Source organism: Cydia splendana, chromosome 27 (genome assembly GCF_910591565.1).
Source record: "Cydia splendana chromosome 27, ilCydSple1.2, whole genome shotgun sequence".
Lineage (NCBI taxonomy): Eukaryota > Metazoa > Arthropoda > Insecta > Lepidoptera > Tortricidae > Cydia > Cydia splendana.
In genome coordinates, this window is record NC_085986.1 from 9,746,201 (window position 1) to 9,763,148 (window position 16,948).

The following is a 16,948-nucleotide window of genomic DNA, read 5'->3' on the forward strand; positions in this document are numbered from 1 at the left end:
CCGCTCTCCTTGGCAAACGAGAACTGGCGCAAACCTGTGGTACTAAGTACTGCGGATCGCAAGGCGGCATGGGAGAGTAAGGCGCTACACGGGCGGTTCTACAAGGCCCTCACGGGACCCGATGTGGACCTGCTCGCGTCGGTGAACTGGTTACGATTCGGGGACCTCTTCGGAGAAACCGAGGGTTTTGCCTGTGCAATTGCGGACGAAGTGATGATGACGAACAACTATCGGAAATATATCCTGAAGGACGGTACGGTCGACATTTGTCGGGCATGCCGCCGTCCCGGAGAGTCACTCAGGCATATCATTTCCGGTTGTTCTCATCTTGCTAACGGTGAGTACTTGCACAGACATAATCTCGTAGCCAGGATTATTCACCAGCAACTTGCTCTTCTATACGGCCTTGTGGACCGCGAAGTACCGTACTACAAGTACTTACCTGCGCCTGTTCTCGAGAATGGTCGTGCCACGCTCTATTGGGATCGATCTATCATCACTGACAGGACTATTGTCGCCAATAAGCCTGACATCGTGCTGATAGACCGATCGCAGCGCCGGGCCGTGCTCGCCGACGTCACCATCCCCCATGATGAGAATCTCGTGAAGGCCGAGAAGGACAAGTCCAGCAAGTACCTAGACTTAGCTCACGAGATTACCGCCATGTGGGATGTTGACTCGACGATCATTGTTCCGATAGTTGTGTCAGCGAACGGTCTCATAGCGAAGAGTCTCGACCAACACCTAGAGAGACTCTCGCTGGGTGGTTGGATCAAGGGTCAGATGCAGAAGGCGGTAATATTGGACACGGCGCGTATAGTACGTCGGTTCCTCACTCTGCGGCCCTGACCACCGGCAGCTTGGGCCAAGCTCCGCTGCCGGCGGCACCCTAGGTTAGGTTTTTTATAATGTGTTTATATGTATTTTTTATTGTTTTGTAAGTGTTTTTTTATATTTTACTTTTATATTCATATTATAACAAACCTAACTTAAGACGAAAAATAAATAAAGAGATTTATAATAAGAACACACCACACAGGTAGGTATAAAGATAAACAAAGGAAAGGCAAAAAAACTTGGTTGTGCTGGAGGCTTCATAGACCGCCCATGCCAACCTCGGTTATTCAATAATAAGTTGAATTTAAGTGTGCGTAAAGATTACAATCGTTTGAACTGGTCAAAAACCTCATAATGAGGTAACTGAATAGACTGGGTTTTTATTTCGGTTACCGGTAACAGAGGTTAACTCGATCTGATACGGTTACCGAATCAAAGTGTTACCTTATTAAGCGGTTACCGTTATGGTAGGGGTTTTTATAAACACCTCTAAAATAACCCTATGAAAAACCCCGGTTAAGGTAACCGGTTCCTGTCCCTGGTCGGGAATCGTTGGCGTATCATACTATCGGATGCACATCCAGAACCTTCAATCGTGGATGACGAGGGTTTTCAATGAAATACGATATTCAACTCGCAGTCTTTACTGGACAAGACTGATTACAAATCATACCACACGTTACACATCTTAACCAAAGCAAACCAGTGGATTAGACCCAGGAACTGCCACAGACGTCATCTACTCCCGTTAGTTCTCATCGTGCTCTCTTGAAGAATGATTGACAGCATAACTTCAATTGTTCTGGACTTCAATTGTTTTGACAGCGCACTCTATGACGCCTTGGCAGAACTGCGTCGAACGCCACTCAGGTGTACATAACACCCTAGTTTGCTCTATTTGTCAAAGGTTGCGTGATAAACCGCCTCTTAAAGGCGGTAGATGGCACATTTCAGCCATTCTCCGACATATATCTATACATATAATAAAGCTGAAGAGGGTCGAAAGTCTGTACATGGAAGATATTCGAAAAAAAGTTGGCTGGGGATACTTAGAATCGATAACAGAACACGTTCCAACAATTTTTAGAATTTTTGTCTGTTTGTCTGTTTATCTGTTTATCTGTTTGTCTGTTTATTTGAACGCGCATCACGTGAAAACGGCTGAACGGATTTTGATGCAAACTTTACTAATCTGTCGAGAAAATCTCCGGCCAGGTTATAGGCTATAAAAATTCAACCCCTAAAAGGGGGGGTAGCCACAAAACTCGATTGAGTTAAGTTTGCCCCTGAATCTTATGGCGCTACTAAGGAAGGAGGGGCAAACTTTCTTCAAGTATGTGCTACCACTATAGAGTACCCTGGTAAACTAATAGATGGCGCTAATCAAGAAAACTAAGAATGAGTTTACATAGTTACGTAGTGGTAAGTATAATTGCATAATTATTTAAAATTATTAATTAATTTTCTCCGTCATAAATTATACCTAATCGTAATTATATCGCATCCATATTCATACGTATCGCCTCCTTTAAACAGTTAATAATGGCCATCACGAATGTGGGTACTTTGAAAAAAAAAACATTTTGCCTCTGTCGTTTGCGGAGCAAATGTCAAACGATTTGGGACTCATTTAACATGCCTTCCCGAAAAAAAAACAATCTTTCGCGAAAGTCTCGCACCGCATTGAGATTACAAGAGGCACGGTCTCAGGAGTCTGAGGAAGACCACGGTGAGAGACTCAGTGCCGCTCTAGCCAGGCAGGCCGCTTCGCTTTCGGCTGAAACGGCAAGCCAGCGCGAGTCCCGGTTGCGATCCCAAAGACGTCGTACGCAATCTTTGAGATCGCTCGAAACTAGCTACGATCGTGATTTTAGACGTAGCCGCGACCTTGATCGACATTCTTTATCCCGTGCGTCGGAGACGTTCACGCAGTGCGAAGATCGGTTGACCGCTCAGCGGATTCGCACGACAGACGCGCGCTCGACGGTAAGTACTTTTGACAATTCATTACAAATTCAAAATTATAGGCTTTCTTTATGTTTATAAAAGGCTTTCTATTAGTACTACGTGTGTTAACTCTAGAGTAGTCGCGCATTACCTACACTTATTGCATTTTATTTCAGGAAAACGAGGAGGAGTGTGATCTCCGCCTGTCCGCCGACCGGGAGCGCCACGCTCTATCTCTTAGGTCTGAGACTTTCACGCAACGCAATGAACGCTTGACGACACAGCGAAAGCGCACATTTGGGGCGCGGTCTCAGGTATATTTCAATTTTTCTTTTTTTCAAAAATACGGAATACATTATTCTTCAAAAATGCGCTGGCACGTTTATGACTGACCGTATAAGGTTTTGTTTTCTTACTCCGTAAAGTACCCAGACACCAAGTACCTACAATTTTTTTTTATGACGACTATGATAAGGCGAACATACTTATAGTTAGACCAAGAAATGTCTGCAGTGATTTTGATAGCCCACGCAGTGCAAGTGTTATTTACACGTCATAATTTCATCGAAGTTTGAGTTTAAAATGACACTTGCACTGCGTGGGCTATCAAAATCGCTGCAGACTTTTCTCGGTCTGACTCTATTTTACTTTATTTCAGGAAAACGAGGAGGAGCGTGATCTCCGGCTGTCCGCCGACCGGGAGCGCCACGCTCTATCTCTTCGGTCTGAGACTTTCACGCAACGCAATGAACGCTTGGCGTCACAGCGAACACGCACGTCTACGGCGCGGTCTCAGGTATGTAAAGTCTGTTTGGAAAGAGAAGTGTCGTGGAATGTCAATACATTCCACGGCCCAATGCCCAATGGCCCCATACATTCCACGATTCTTCTGTTTCACAGACTCTATGTATTGCATTTTATTTTCAAAAAAATGAGGAATACATTATTTTTCAAGAAGACGCTGGCACGTTTATGACTGACTATATATTGTTTTGTTTTCTCATTCCATATGAAAATGTAAACTGTATATAGGTAGTAGCCAGACACCGACCGTACACTTTTTATGACGACTATGATAAGGCGAAATACTTACCTACCTGTTTTACTTTATTTCAGGAAAACGAGGAGGAGCGTGATCTCCGGCTGTCCGCCGACCGGGAGCGCCACGCTCTATCTCTTAGGTCTGAGACTTTCACGCAACGCAATGAACGCTTAGCGTCACAACGAACGCGCACATCTGCGGCGCGGTCTCAGGTATGTAATACACTTTCTTTTTCAAAAATACGGAATTCATTATTCTTTATAAAGATGTGGGCATGTTTATGACTGACTAACAACAAAAAAACAAAACCTTTTTTGTTTTCTCATTCTGTATGAAAACGTAAACTATACAATACAAGAATCGTTACGAATCTAAGTTACAGCCACTTATGATTTTATACATTGTCATGTGCAATGTTTACAGTAAATAAATAGGTAAATTGAAGTATTATTGTTATAGCTTCTTGAGAAATAAAGATTCTTAAACCTGAAATTACTTTATTTAATTCCAGGAACTTGACGAAGAACGCGAGTGGCGGTTAGCTACAGACCGTGAACGCCACAGTCTTTCTCGCGAAGCTGAAACCGACGCAGAATGGGCACTTCGGGTACAGTCAGTTCTGGAAAGATACAACGAAGCACGTTTAGACGCGATGGCTCACAGTTCACAAGAGCGTGAACGTATTGGCGATTTACGGTCGTCGCAATCTGCCGAGCAGCGGGACGCACAGCTGGAGGCAGACCGCGTGCGCCACGCTGTTTACAGACTGTCAGCGATGTCCGACGATTCTGTAGTATACGAGCCTGAAGAAGTTCCTTGGGATCCGAAGGAGGGTTCTGGGTTGACGTACAATCCACTTATTAAATACGCAGATGACACAAACATCGGTCGGATGACGGAAATATGCGAATTTTGCAACGCTTTAAAATGGAATGGTGAGGCCAATGGAATGTGTTGTTCTGCCGGCAAAATTAGATTAGATCCGATTTTGGAACCACCGGAGCCATTAAAATCGCTATTAACCGGGGAACACCCGTTGTCAAAACATTTTTTAGATTCCATCCGAGCCTATAACAGCGCATTCCAAATGACGTCATTCGGTGCGAAACAAGCCCCAGAACCCGGGTACATGCCTACTTTTAAAATTCAGGGACAGGTGTACCACCGCATTGGCGCATTGCTACCCACAGAAGATGTTCCAAAATTCCTGCAAATATACTTCGTGGCGGATTACTTGGAGCAGGCCAATATTCGTGGACAACATATTCCAAACTTAAATCCGGAAATAATCACTGGACTACAAAATATGTTGCACGACGTAAATGGCTACGTAAATAGTTTCAAAGCCGCATTAGAATCGGTGCGTGACGACCGCGAGAACTACAAGTTCGTCATCAGCGCCGACCGTCGCCCCGCCGCGGGCCACGCGGGCCGCTACAACGCCCCGGCTACGAACGAAGTCGCCATCGTCTTGGTGGACCAAGAGTGTGACCGCAGGGACGTCGTGCTTCGCACGCGTGACGACCGCCTCCAGAGAATCAGCGAGACGCACCGCGCGTACGACTCTCTCCAGTACCCGCTGATGTTCTGCCGAGGAGAAGACGGATACAATTTTTCCATTCATCACGTTGATCCTCAAACTGGAGCACCTAACTATACCAAAAAAACATCAGCTTTGCAGTTTTATAGTTACCGATTGCAGCTGCGGCAGGATGAATGGCCCTACTTGCACCGTTTCAAAGGGTTATTTAGCCAATTTATAGTCGATCTCTATGCCAAGATAGAAACAGAAAGGTTGATATACATCCGCACGCATCAAAGACGACTACGAGCAGAAAACTATGTGAATTTGCGTGATGCCTTGCAGCGCGACACGGATGCAGAAAATCTGGGCCGCATGGTCATACTTCCCTCATCGTTCGTCGGCAGCGATCGATACATGGCCGAGCGCACGCAGGACGCGTTATGTTATGCGCGGAGATACGGTGGCGCCGACCTGTTCATAACGTTTACCTGCAATCCGAAGTGGCCTGAGATCACGAACGAGCTCCTCGCCGGTCAGCTACCAACCGACAGGTACGACATCGTGTCGCGAGTCTTTCACCTCAAGCAAAAGCGCCTAATTGACCTACTTACAAAAGATAAAGTGTTTGGTAGTGTGCGCTGCTTCATGTTCTCCATCGAGTGGCAGAAACGCGGTTTACCACACTCGCACACCCTGCTGTGGCTAGAGGAAAAAATTAGGCCAAACGACATTGATTTGGCGATCAGCGCCGAGCTGCCAGATCCCGAAGTTGATCCTCGCCTTTACAACATAATCAAGACCCATATGATTCACGGACCTTGCGGCACCATAAACCCGAACTCGCCGTGCATGAAGAACGGCCGCTGCACAAAACGGTTCCCTAAGAGTTTAGTCGCAGAAACCGTTACTGGTGAAAACGGCTACCCATCGTATCGGCGCCGATCTGCTGAAGATGGCGGGTTCACGGCCGAGGTAAGAACTCGCGGTCAGACTGTACAGGTAGACAACAGATGGATAGTCCCGTACTCACCAGTACTTTCTCGAGCTTTTGAAACCCACCTGAACATCGAGTCATGTGTGAGCATCGCCTCTATAAAATACGTGTGCAAATATATCAACAAGGGGGACAGTCGGGCGACTCTTGCGTTGCAAAACAGAGATCGAGACGAGGTATCGGTCTACCAGTCCGGTCGCTATATTTGCACATCTGAGGCGGTTTGGCGGACCCTGGCGTTTCCGATACACGAAAGATTCCCTACCGTTGTCCAGCTAGATGTTCATCTAGAGAACGGGCAGAGAATTTATTTCGACGCGGATAATGTTAGGGAACGTCTTAGCCAACCTCGACAGACTACGCTTTTAGCGTTCTTCAGGCTTTGCCAAGATGATGACTTCGCAAAGACTCTGTTGTATGACGAAGTGCCATCGTATTTTACGTACAGCAAACAAGCCGGAGTCTTTAATAGACGCCGCCGTGGCCAACGGGTGGAAGGGGCGCTGGGAATCTTTAAAGGCCACGCCCTAGGTAGGGTGTACACGATACACCCAAGTAACAGAGAATGTTACTATTTGAGGTTACTGCTGCACACAGTTCGTGGACCAACCTCCTTCGCGGCCCTCAGAACGGTCGATGGCGTGGAACACCCTACATTTCATGCCGCCTGTAGCGCCCTGCATCTCTTAGACGACGACCAAAATTGGGATCATACTCTAGCAGAGGCCGTCGTTAGTGATAACCCCAGTCGACTACGCCACTTATTTGCGATCATGTTGGTATTCTGTGGGATGTCCAATCCTTTGCAACTATGGCAGAAATATCAAAATAATTTTACCGAAGATATTCTGCATCGTATGAGGAGTAACGAGCAAGAAGTTGACCAGGCTGACGAAAGGGTGTTAAATAGTTGCCTCACTTTACTTCAGGAAGTTGTCACTACGATTGGTGGTAATTCTCTGGATAGTTATGGTTTGCCCCAACCGACACGACCGAACCAGCTCCATATAAATAAAGAATATGAGGAAGCAACCCATTACGACCGAGAAGAAATGGCAGCTATCGTCAGTACCAACATCCCCAGGCTGAATATAGAGCAACGGTACATATTCGACAGAGTCGTCCGAAGTATTGAACAGCAATCGGGCGAAATATTTTTCTTGGACGCGCCAGGAGGCACCGGAAAGACGTTCCTTACTGGTATTCTACTGGCAGAAGCGAGGAAACAAGGAAAAATCGCGCTAGCTGTGGCGTCTTCGGGAATCGCTGCTACGTTGCTGCCTGGTGGCAAAACGGCTCACACAACTTTCAAGATCCCAATAGATTTGGACAGCACGGAAACTCCTGTCTGCGGGGTGTCAAGAAACTGTGATAAAGCCAGAGTTCTACAGGAATGCAGTTTGATCATCTGGGACGAGTGTACTATGGCGCATAAAAAGGCCGTAGAAGCCGTAGATCGGATGCTCCAAGACGTCAGAAGGATGGCGCGCGCAATGGGTGGCGTTACAATGTTGTTTTGCGGTGACTTTCGCCAGACTTTGCCGGTCGTGACGCGTGGTACTCGAGCCGACGAGGTAAATGCCTGCCTGAAGAGGTCGGTGTTTTGGCCAAGCGTGCAGAAGCTGCGCCTGACTGAGAATATGCGAGTCCAACAAGGAGGAGGCTCACATGTCCAAGAATTCGCCCGGGTACTGCTTCAGGTTGGAGAAGGACTCCTGGAGGAAACCAACGGCCTGGTTCGATTACCAGAGACGTTATGCAGGATCGTTCCGACCGTTGAAGACCTCATTCGGAGCGTATACGGAGACCTGAGCCAGGTGACGCAGCGTGAGAACTCTTGGGTTTGTGAGAGAGCCATACTCACGCCAAAAAATGAACAGGCAGCAGCAGTTAATGCGCGAATATTGGCGGAAATCGAAGGAGAACAGGCAGTATATAACTCAATTAATACTGTCTTAGATGAAGGGAACGTCACGACATACCCGGTTGAGTTCCTAAATTCATTGAGTGCTTCAGGACTCCCGGCACACAAATTAACACTGAAAGTTGGGGTCCCAATTATTCTTCTCAGAAATTTGTCGCCTCCGAAGTTATGCAACGGAACCCGGTTAAAGGTAGTGCAACTACAGCGAAACATCATTGAGGCGCAGATCCTGACGGGGTGCGGCGCCGGAGAAGCCGTATTCATCCCGCGCATCCCCCTCATTCCGAACAACTTCCCGTTCCGCTTCAAGCGTCTACAGTTCCCCGTGAGCGTCTGCTTCGCCATGACGATCAACAAGTCGCAAGGGCAGACGCTGCGCGCCGCCGGCGTGGACCTGCGCACGGATTGCTTCTCGCACGGGCAGCTCTACGTGGCGTGCTCGCGCGTCACCAGCTGCACGGAGCTGTTCGTGCTGATGCCCGCCGGGGAGACTCGCAATGTGGTTTACAAGGAAATATTGTAAAAAAATGTAAATATTATGTAAATATACTTTATATATATGTATATAGGTAACTGTAGATATGTTTATATTTAGTTGTACATATATATATAAAATATAAGTGTAAATAAAATGTCTCTCGGCCTCAAGTTTTTGATATCTATTCTCCTTTCCTCTAATCTTACTTCTAAATTCGAAAGTTTCTTAGGAAGTATGTATGGATTTCTATGTGTATATTTCTTAACATTTCATGCTTTTAAGGCTCATTTAGACGGTGCGCGAACTCGCATGCGAGTTTCATTACATTGTGGTATTTGATCAGTCGGTTGAATTCGACGTAACCAACAGTCCGCAATCCGCAATACTTATAACTAAAATCACATGCGAGTTCGCGCGCCGTCTAAATCAGCCCTTAGACTGATTTGACTGATATTTGCCATGGACATGTTTTGGATAGGTACAGTCAAGGACGTAAAAATACAAAAGTGGTACTGTATCGTCCGATATACACCTACTACTTTTGAATAAGTAAGGGAGAAAAATACCATATTGATTTAGGAGTGTAGTTTTATTTAGTGGTACCTAATTGTAAAATATTTTACTTGGATTACAGTCCTCTAGCGTATCCATCTGTCAACTTTACTTCAAGTTTCGCCTCCAGGGGAGAGGGAGAGAAAATAGGGGTGAATTAGCCGCTTACTGACACCAACTGACACAGACCGAATTCCACGCGGGTGGAGCCGCGGGCACAGCTATCTATACATATAATAAAGCTGAAGAGGGTCGGAAGTCTGTACATGGAAGATATTCGAAAAAAAGTTGGCTGGGGATACTTAGAATCGATAACAAAACATATCTAAAAGTTTTTAGAATTTTTGTCTGTTAAATGTACAACTGTCTATCAAATTGCGTTTTTTATATCGAGAAATTTTCGCGCTCACTTCGCTCGCGTTTTCAATAACTTTATAAGATATGATAAAGGTGACATTCGGGTGGCGACTGCAGCAGCATTACTCTGTCACAACGTTACTGCTGCAGCACTGTCAATTTTCAGGATAACATGATGTGACTGATTTCCATACTAAAAGTAAAAATGTACAACTGTCTATCAAATTGCGTTTTTTATATCGAGAAATTTTCGCGCTCGCTTCGCTCGCGTTTTTAATAACTTTCTAAGATATGACAAAGGCGACATTCGGGTGGCGACTGCAGCAGCATTACTCTGTTACAACGTTATTGCTGCAGCACTGTCAATTTTCGTGATAAAATGATGTGACTGATTTCCATACTAAAAGTAAAAATGTACAACTGTCTATCAAATTGCGTTTTTTATATCGAAAAATTTTCGCGCTCGCTTCGCTCGCGTTTTAAACACTTTCTAATAAATGATAAAGGTGACATTCGGGTGGCTACTGCAGCAGCATTACTCTGTTACAACGTTATTGCTGCAGCACTGTCAATTTTCGTGATAAAATGATGTGACTGATTTCCATACTAAAAGTAAAAATGTACAACTGTCTATCAAATTGCGTTTTTTATATCGAAAAATTTTCGCGCTCGCTTCGCTCGCGTTTTAAAAAACTTTCTAAGAAATGATACAGGTGACATTCGGGTGGCGACTGCAGCAGCATTACTCTGTTACAACGTTACTGTTGCAGCACTGTCAATTTTCGTGATCAAATGATGTGACTGATTTCCATACTAAAAGTAAAAATGTACAACTGTATCAAATTGCGTTTTTTATATCGAGAAATTTTCGCGCTCGCTTCGCTCGCGTTTTAAAAAACTTTCTAAGATATGATAAAGGTGACATTCGGGTGGCGACTGCAGCAGCATTACTCTGTTACAACGTTACTGCTGCAGCACTGTCAATTTTCGTGATAGCATGATGTGACTGATTTCCATACTAAAAGTAAAAATGTACAACTGTCTATCAAATTGCGTTTTTTATATCGAGAAATATTCGCGCTCACTTCACTCGCGTTTTCAATAACTTTATAAGATATGATAAAGGTGACATTCGGGTGGCGACTGCAGCAGCATTACTCTGTTAAGTACAACGTTATTGCTGCAGCACTGTCAATTTTCGTGATAACATGATGTGACTGATTTCCATACTAAAAGTAAAAATGTACAACTGTCTATCAAATTGCGTTTTTTATATCGAAAAATTTTCGCGCTCGCTTCGCTCGCGTTTTAAAAACTTTCTAAGAAATGATAAAGGTGACATTCGGGTGGCGACTGCAGCAGCATTACTCTGTTACAACGTTACTGTTGCAGCACTGTCAATTTTCGTGATCAAATGATGTGACTGATTTCCATACTAAAAGTAAAAATGTACAACTGTATCAAATTGCGTTTTTTATATCGAGAAATTTTCGCGCTCGCTTCGCTCGCGTTTTAAAAAACTTTCTAAGATATGATAAAGGTGACATTCGGGTGGCGACTGCAGCAGCATTACTCTGTTACAACGTTACTGCTGCAGCACTGTCAATTTTCGTGATAGCATGATGTGACTGATTTCCATACTAAAAGTAAAAATGTACAACTGTCTATCAAATTGCGTTTTTTATATCGAGAAATATTCGCGCTCACTTCACTCGCGTTTTCAATAACTTTATAAGATATGATAAAGGTGACATTCGGGTGGCGACTGCAGCAGCATTACTCTGTTAAGTACAACGTTATTGCTGCAGCACTGTCAATTTTCGTGATAACATGATGTGACTGATTTCCATACTAAAAGTAAAAATGTACAACTGTCTATCAAATTGCGTTTTTTATATCGAAAAAATTTCGCGCTCGCTTCGCTCGCGTTTTCTAATACTATCTAAGATATGATAAAGGTGACATTCGGGTGGCGACTGCAGCGGCATTACTCTGTTGCAACGTTACTGCTTCAGCACTGTCAATTTTCGTGATAAAATTATGTGACTAATTTCCATTCTCAGCTGTAATGCGGCAATGAAAGTCACTCAATTTACCAAAAAAAACAATGTAATCTTGATGACCATAGGGAGAGGGGGCGCCATGGTCTAGAAATGCTTAAGGGCATCAAAATTTCTTAATCCGGCACTGGTCGTTTGCGGAGTCAAACGATTTGGGCCGATGTGAGTGGCGCTCTAGCCAGGCAGGCCACTTCGCTTTCGCTGGCGCGCGTATACCTTACTGTATCGTCCGTTATACACCTACTACTCTGTCGTTTAAATCACGTGTAAAATTTGAATAAGGGCGAAAAAAACTATTGATTTTGGAGTGTAGTTTTATTTAGTGGTACCTAATTAGGGAATGCAAATCGGTTATTTTCGGTTATTTTTTGTATGGAAATTATCGGTTATTAACCGAAACCGCGGTTATTTCCATACAAAAAATAACCGATTTGCATTCCCTATACCTAATTGTAAAATATTTTATCTGGACTACAGTCCTCTAGCATATCCATCTGTCAACTTTACTTCAAGTTCCGCCTCCAGGGGAGAGGGAGAGAAATTAGGATAAGAAATTAGCCGCTTACTGACACAGACCGAATTCCACGCGGGCGAAGCCGCGGGCACAGCTAGTAAAATAATATGTTTATGTATTTTTCTCAGCCAAGCCAGAGGTGACCCCAGACATTTTCGAAGACAAGCACAAGACATTCATGAAGTTTACTTGCTACGCGTTCGCTCGACCAGGAGAAGTGTTGTCTTGGTACCAGTCTAAAGGTAAAAACCGGCCAAGTGCGTGTCGAGCTACGCATAGTCAGGGGTTTTGTAGTTTTATATGTCCCAAAAAAATTGTGTCTTTGTTACAGACAGGCGTATATGATGAACCTTTGCCATTTTACGATGTCAAATCAAAAAACTAATACATTTACTTTGCGTTTCTCTTTGCCCCTTTTGTTTGTCCCTATGTTTGTTAGGGAGAGAATGCCATATTCGGCATGAAATCTGCTATTTGTACATTGTTGTATTTCACATAAATAAATAAAACAATAAGTAATTAATAAAGTACGTACTTGTGAAGGGTTGAACCAGTCAGAGGATAAACTTCTAAGAATGATCCAACTGGATGAATCTGATGATAAATGGATATGGCTCAGCCTACATAAGACCCTCGAGCAATCTGACAAAGGGGCCGACATATACTGCGCGAAGAAAACTGCCTTGGAATATGAAAGGCGATCAGAGGGATCGGTGAGCCGGAGGATTACGCTCAAATTCGAACGAGACATCAAACCCATAGGTAATAATGCATCCTACCAAAAACATTTCATGGAAAGTGTTGCCACAAGACTAGGCGCATAAAGCTTTTACACTAAAAATATATCAGATCCCGTAGTAGGTACCAAGACTCTTACTCTGTCAGTCCTAACTTTATAAGCTGTATAAAGCCAACATCTTGGTCAAACAGTACGGCTTGGCCGTTTCGTGGCTGTCATATGGACAATACCATTATGACACTTTCAGAATTTGAAAGACCTGTGTTACTACTTTGCACAACAAGTCCACCGAGGGAGTGTTTATGTGACTGCAATGAAACGGCCAAGCCGTACTGTTTGACCAAGATGTTGGCTTTATACAGTTAGAGCTTATTAAAGTTAGGACTGACCGAGTAAGAGTCTTAATTGGGACCTACTACGCGATCTGATATCTTTTTAGTGTAAAAGCTTTATGCGCCTAGTCTTGGCTTGGCTTTACATGAAATGTTTTTGGTGGGATTTCATTCATTTTTGTAAGAGTTGATATACCAGCTAGAAATAGGCTAAAAATGACATATTCGTTTATAGAAACTACGATAGTACACAAGGTCATATAAACTAATAATATATTAAAACATTTTAACATTTAGGTTTTTATAAAAGTTACGTAAGTACCTACCTATTGCTAGCGCCATCTATGTAGGGCCTATATAAATTATAATCGGTATAACAATGCATTTCTACTACCTATATTATTAATTAATAATTATATTCCTTCCTTTTTATTCTGTTCGGCGGTATTCCGCCGGTTCCGTGGGAATCTGCCGAATCCTACAACATAATAAATTACGCAACATAAAACTATTGTGTCGCCAAAAAGATTTTTATTTTATTTAGTTTTAGTTAGCAGCGGTAATTTTTAAATTTATTTTACATTTATTGATTCATTTATCAATTTTATCACATCAGTTCAGTTTTACTTTAGTATTTATTAACAGTTTTAATAATAATGTTATCTAATTTATTTAATTTGTTCGTTTCGTTTCGTTTTCTTGCAGAACTCCCCGTTTTCGATATAAATCCAAATGGAACCGTGTACTTCGTGGCCAACACTACGCTACAGTTTGCCTGTGGGGGGAGTGGGGGAAGTGTGCCTGTCGACGGACGCAGCTATACGTGGTTCAGAATGGGTGAGAAATGTTCTTGTCGCCATGTCGTCAATTTGAGCAAATGCTAGGTTTTAATTTAGGATTGTGGGTTCAAATCACATTCACATTAGTGGCTCTGTGAGCTGTAGACCTCGTAAACCCCAATGGCAAATACATATTTATGTACCTACTCGTAATTATTTGACACGTAGGTATCGGTTAAGATTTTTGCCTAAGCTAAAATGGATATCGTCCTTCTCGATCAATTAATTTCGTTTTTTAATAGTTAATGCGTATTAGTTGGTATTAGTAAGACAAGCATGATCGTGTGCTCGTACAGATACTAAAAGGATTTTCGACTTGTCCATCCGTACTTAAGTTTTTTTTTTTTATATAAATATACATATAATCACGCCTATTTCCCGGAGGGGTAGGCAGAGACCACGGATTTCCACTTGCTACGATCCTCACATACCTCTTTCGCTGCCTTCACTTTCATAACATTCCTCATACACGCTTGCCGGTTTAGGGTGCTCTGGACCTGGCCTATACCTTTCTCAATTTTTGTCACTACATCTACATTCAGTCCACACTTTTCCCTTAACACACTGTTCCTAATTCTATCTTGCAATCTCACACCACACACACTTCTCAGCGCTCTCATTTCCACTGCATTCACTTGGCTCTGATGCCTCTTCTGCCATACCCAACTTTCGCTACCATACATAAGTGTAGGCACCAACACCCCTCTATGAACAGCCAACCGTGCTTTTTGCGACTCCTTCTGGCTGCTCATAAAAGCGTTAAGTGCCCCCCATTCACACGATTTCCAGCATTCACTCTCCTTCCTATATAATTTCTATAAAAAATATTTGAGGTGTGACATACACGAGTAATTTACTTTAATTTCACCTAGAAAGCATTATTTTTGACTTAAACGGTTTCAAGTATCATACTTGCTTCTGTAATTACTATAATATTTTCAGATGCCGATAATATCACAATACCTGAAAACCAAAACTACAGTGTTTCAACAAACCTGAATATCCTAAAGTTGTTTCTCAACGAGAGTTATCACGGGCACGAACTGTTCTGTGCGCAGGGATATCTCAATTACATACGGCTCGAGGATGGATCCTGGCAGAGCAATTTCTATGGAGAGATGGCGAGGTCGAATACCACTACTTTGCTATTCCAGGAAACAAGTGGTATGATATGCATGAGTTTTAGAGAGAGCCCACACTAGCGTCTTCCGAGCGTCGGCGTCTAGTCAACTCTATGGCTGCTGCTCGACGCAACGTTCGCGCAACTGCACAGCGACGCCATTTTCCACAGCGCTGACTAAACGCCGACACTTATTAAACTCCCAGAGTCCGCCTGTGTAGGTACTCTAGTAATAGCCGCCACCGCGCTCACTGCCCACAAATAGCTTTCGGTGGTAAACTACTGGGAATGAATTACAAAAATTAGCAATTAATCTTTTACCGGTGGCATGGCAACTCCTATGAAAAACAAATCCCAGCTGTTGCAAAACTAGCTGTGTATTAAAGAGGCATTCCAAGAGATTGTCGCTTATGTAACGTCATTCTTAAAATACCTACTTCCGAAAATGCTTAGATCCAATAATAATATTTCCTAATAAATTTACGGATTTGATTGATGTAGCTCCCAATACAAGGCAAAGGCGTTACGTGAGCGACATTTTCGTCGTAGGATGCCCCTAAAAACAAAAAAATACTCGTTTACAGTTAACACGCACACTGTATTGGCCGTCGTCCTGCCTCTGCTACTAGTAGCAATATTGCTAGCCGTAGCACTGTGGGCGCTGCGCCAGCGCCGGCGGCGTAGGTCACCGCACCCCGGACACCCCGCACCCCTTGCACACCACGCACACCCCGCGCCCGCCGCTCGCACGGTACAAGACGAAGATGAGGAGGACTTGTACGTCAACCTCTCCAAAGAAGTAGAGTTGTACAGTAAAAAGGTAAGCATTTGGATCGTCAAACCAAAGCGTTGTAGATGAGATGTGAAAAGTAAGAATAGTTTGACAGCTGATGTAGATGTCTGTACAGTAACGTAAGCATCAAAAGTAACGAATCAGACTACGTGTCATAATTCTCTAATAGCTTAACGCATTCACTGCCAGGGGGCGTGGCCTAGGAACAAACTTGTATGACGGTGAACGCACATGTGCGTCGGGGGCAGTGAATGTGTTAACAAAACTATGTAAGTCCCTACTCCCTACATGTAGAACAATTACATTGTAACAGATACTTTAAGACACGTACTTTATAACTGTAGAGAGAGAGTATACCTCTACTTGCAAAATAATTCCAGGATGGCAGATTCTTTTGGAGATACTATAAAATTATATTTTTATGGCCCCGCATAGCGCCATCTATGTACTTCAGCTTTCAAACTTGGGGAATTATATAAATTATGTAATCTGTAAGCGATGGACCTTACTAGTTACAAGTGTTACAACTCAGATTTGCGTTTCCAGGCACCTCCAGAAGTGACTTACGCCGTATTGGAACTATCCACGGTCTCGACGCCTGACGCTTCAAGCCAAAGCACAACGGAGCCTCCGAGCGAATACGCCGTGATCATGGCACAGGACAGGACTCATTGAGGAGAATTCATATGTAGGACTATATTACAGATATTATATATGTACAACACATGAGTGATAAAGAATATATGTAAATAAATATAAGAATTAATGTAAAGCCAACGAAACGTGATAAAAAATGTATCTTATCTTTCGTATCGTATCTTTCGTATAATTTAAAATTAAGGATACTAAAAGATTCCGTTAAAGGAAGAGCAAAAATATTTATGGGCAGATGGAC

At 43.4% G+C, this 16,948-nt stretch overlaps 1 protein-coding gene across 1 annotated transcript; it reads left to right on the plus strand.

Annotated features, from left to right (window-relative positions):
- The first annotated feature begins 2,472 nt into the window (after positions 1-2,472).
- Positions 2,473-8,792, plus strand: LOC134803673 (uncharacterized). The gene is made up of 5 exons (XM_063776463.1): positions 2,473-2,823; positions 2,961-3,098; positions 3,443-3,580; positions 3,901-4,038; positions 4,338-8,792. Exons 1-5 carry the CDS (start codon positions 2,473-2,475, stop codon positions 8,790-8,792), a joined length of 5,220 nt encoding a protein of 1,739 aa, XP_063632533.1.
- The last annotated feature ends 8,156 nt before the right edge of the window (positions 8,793-16,948 follow it).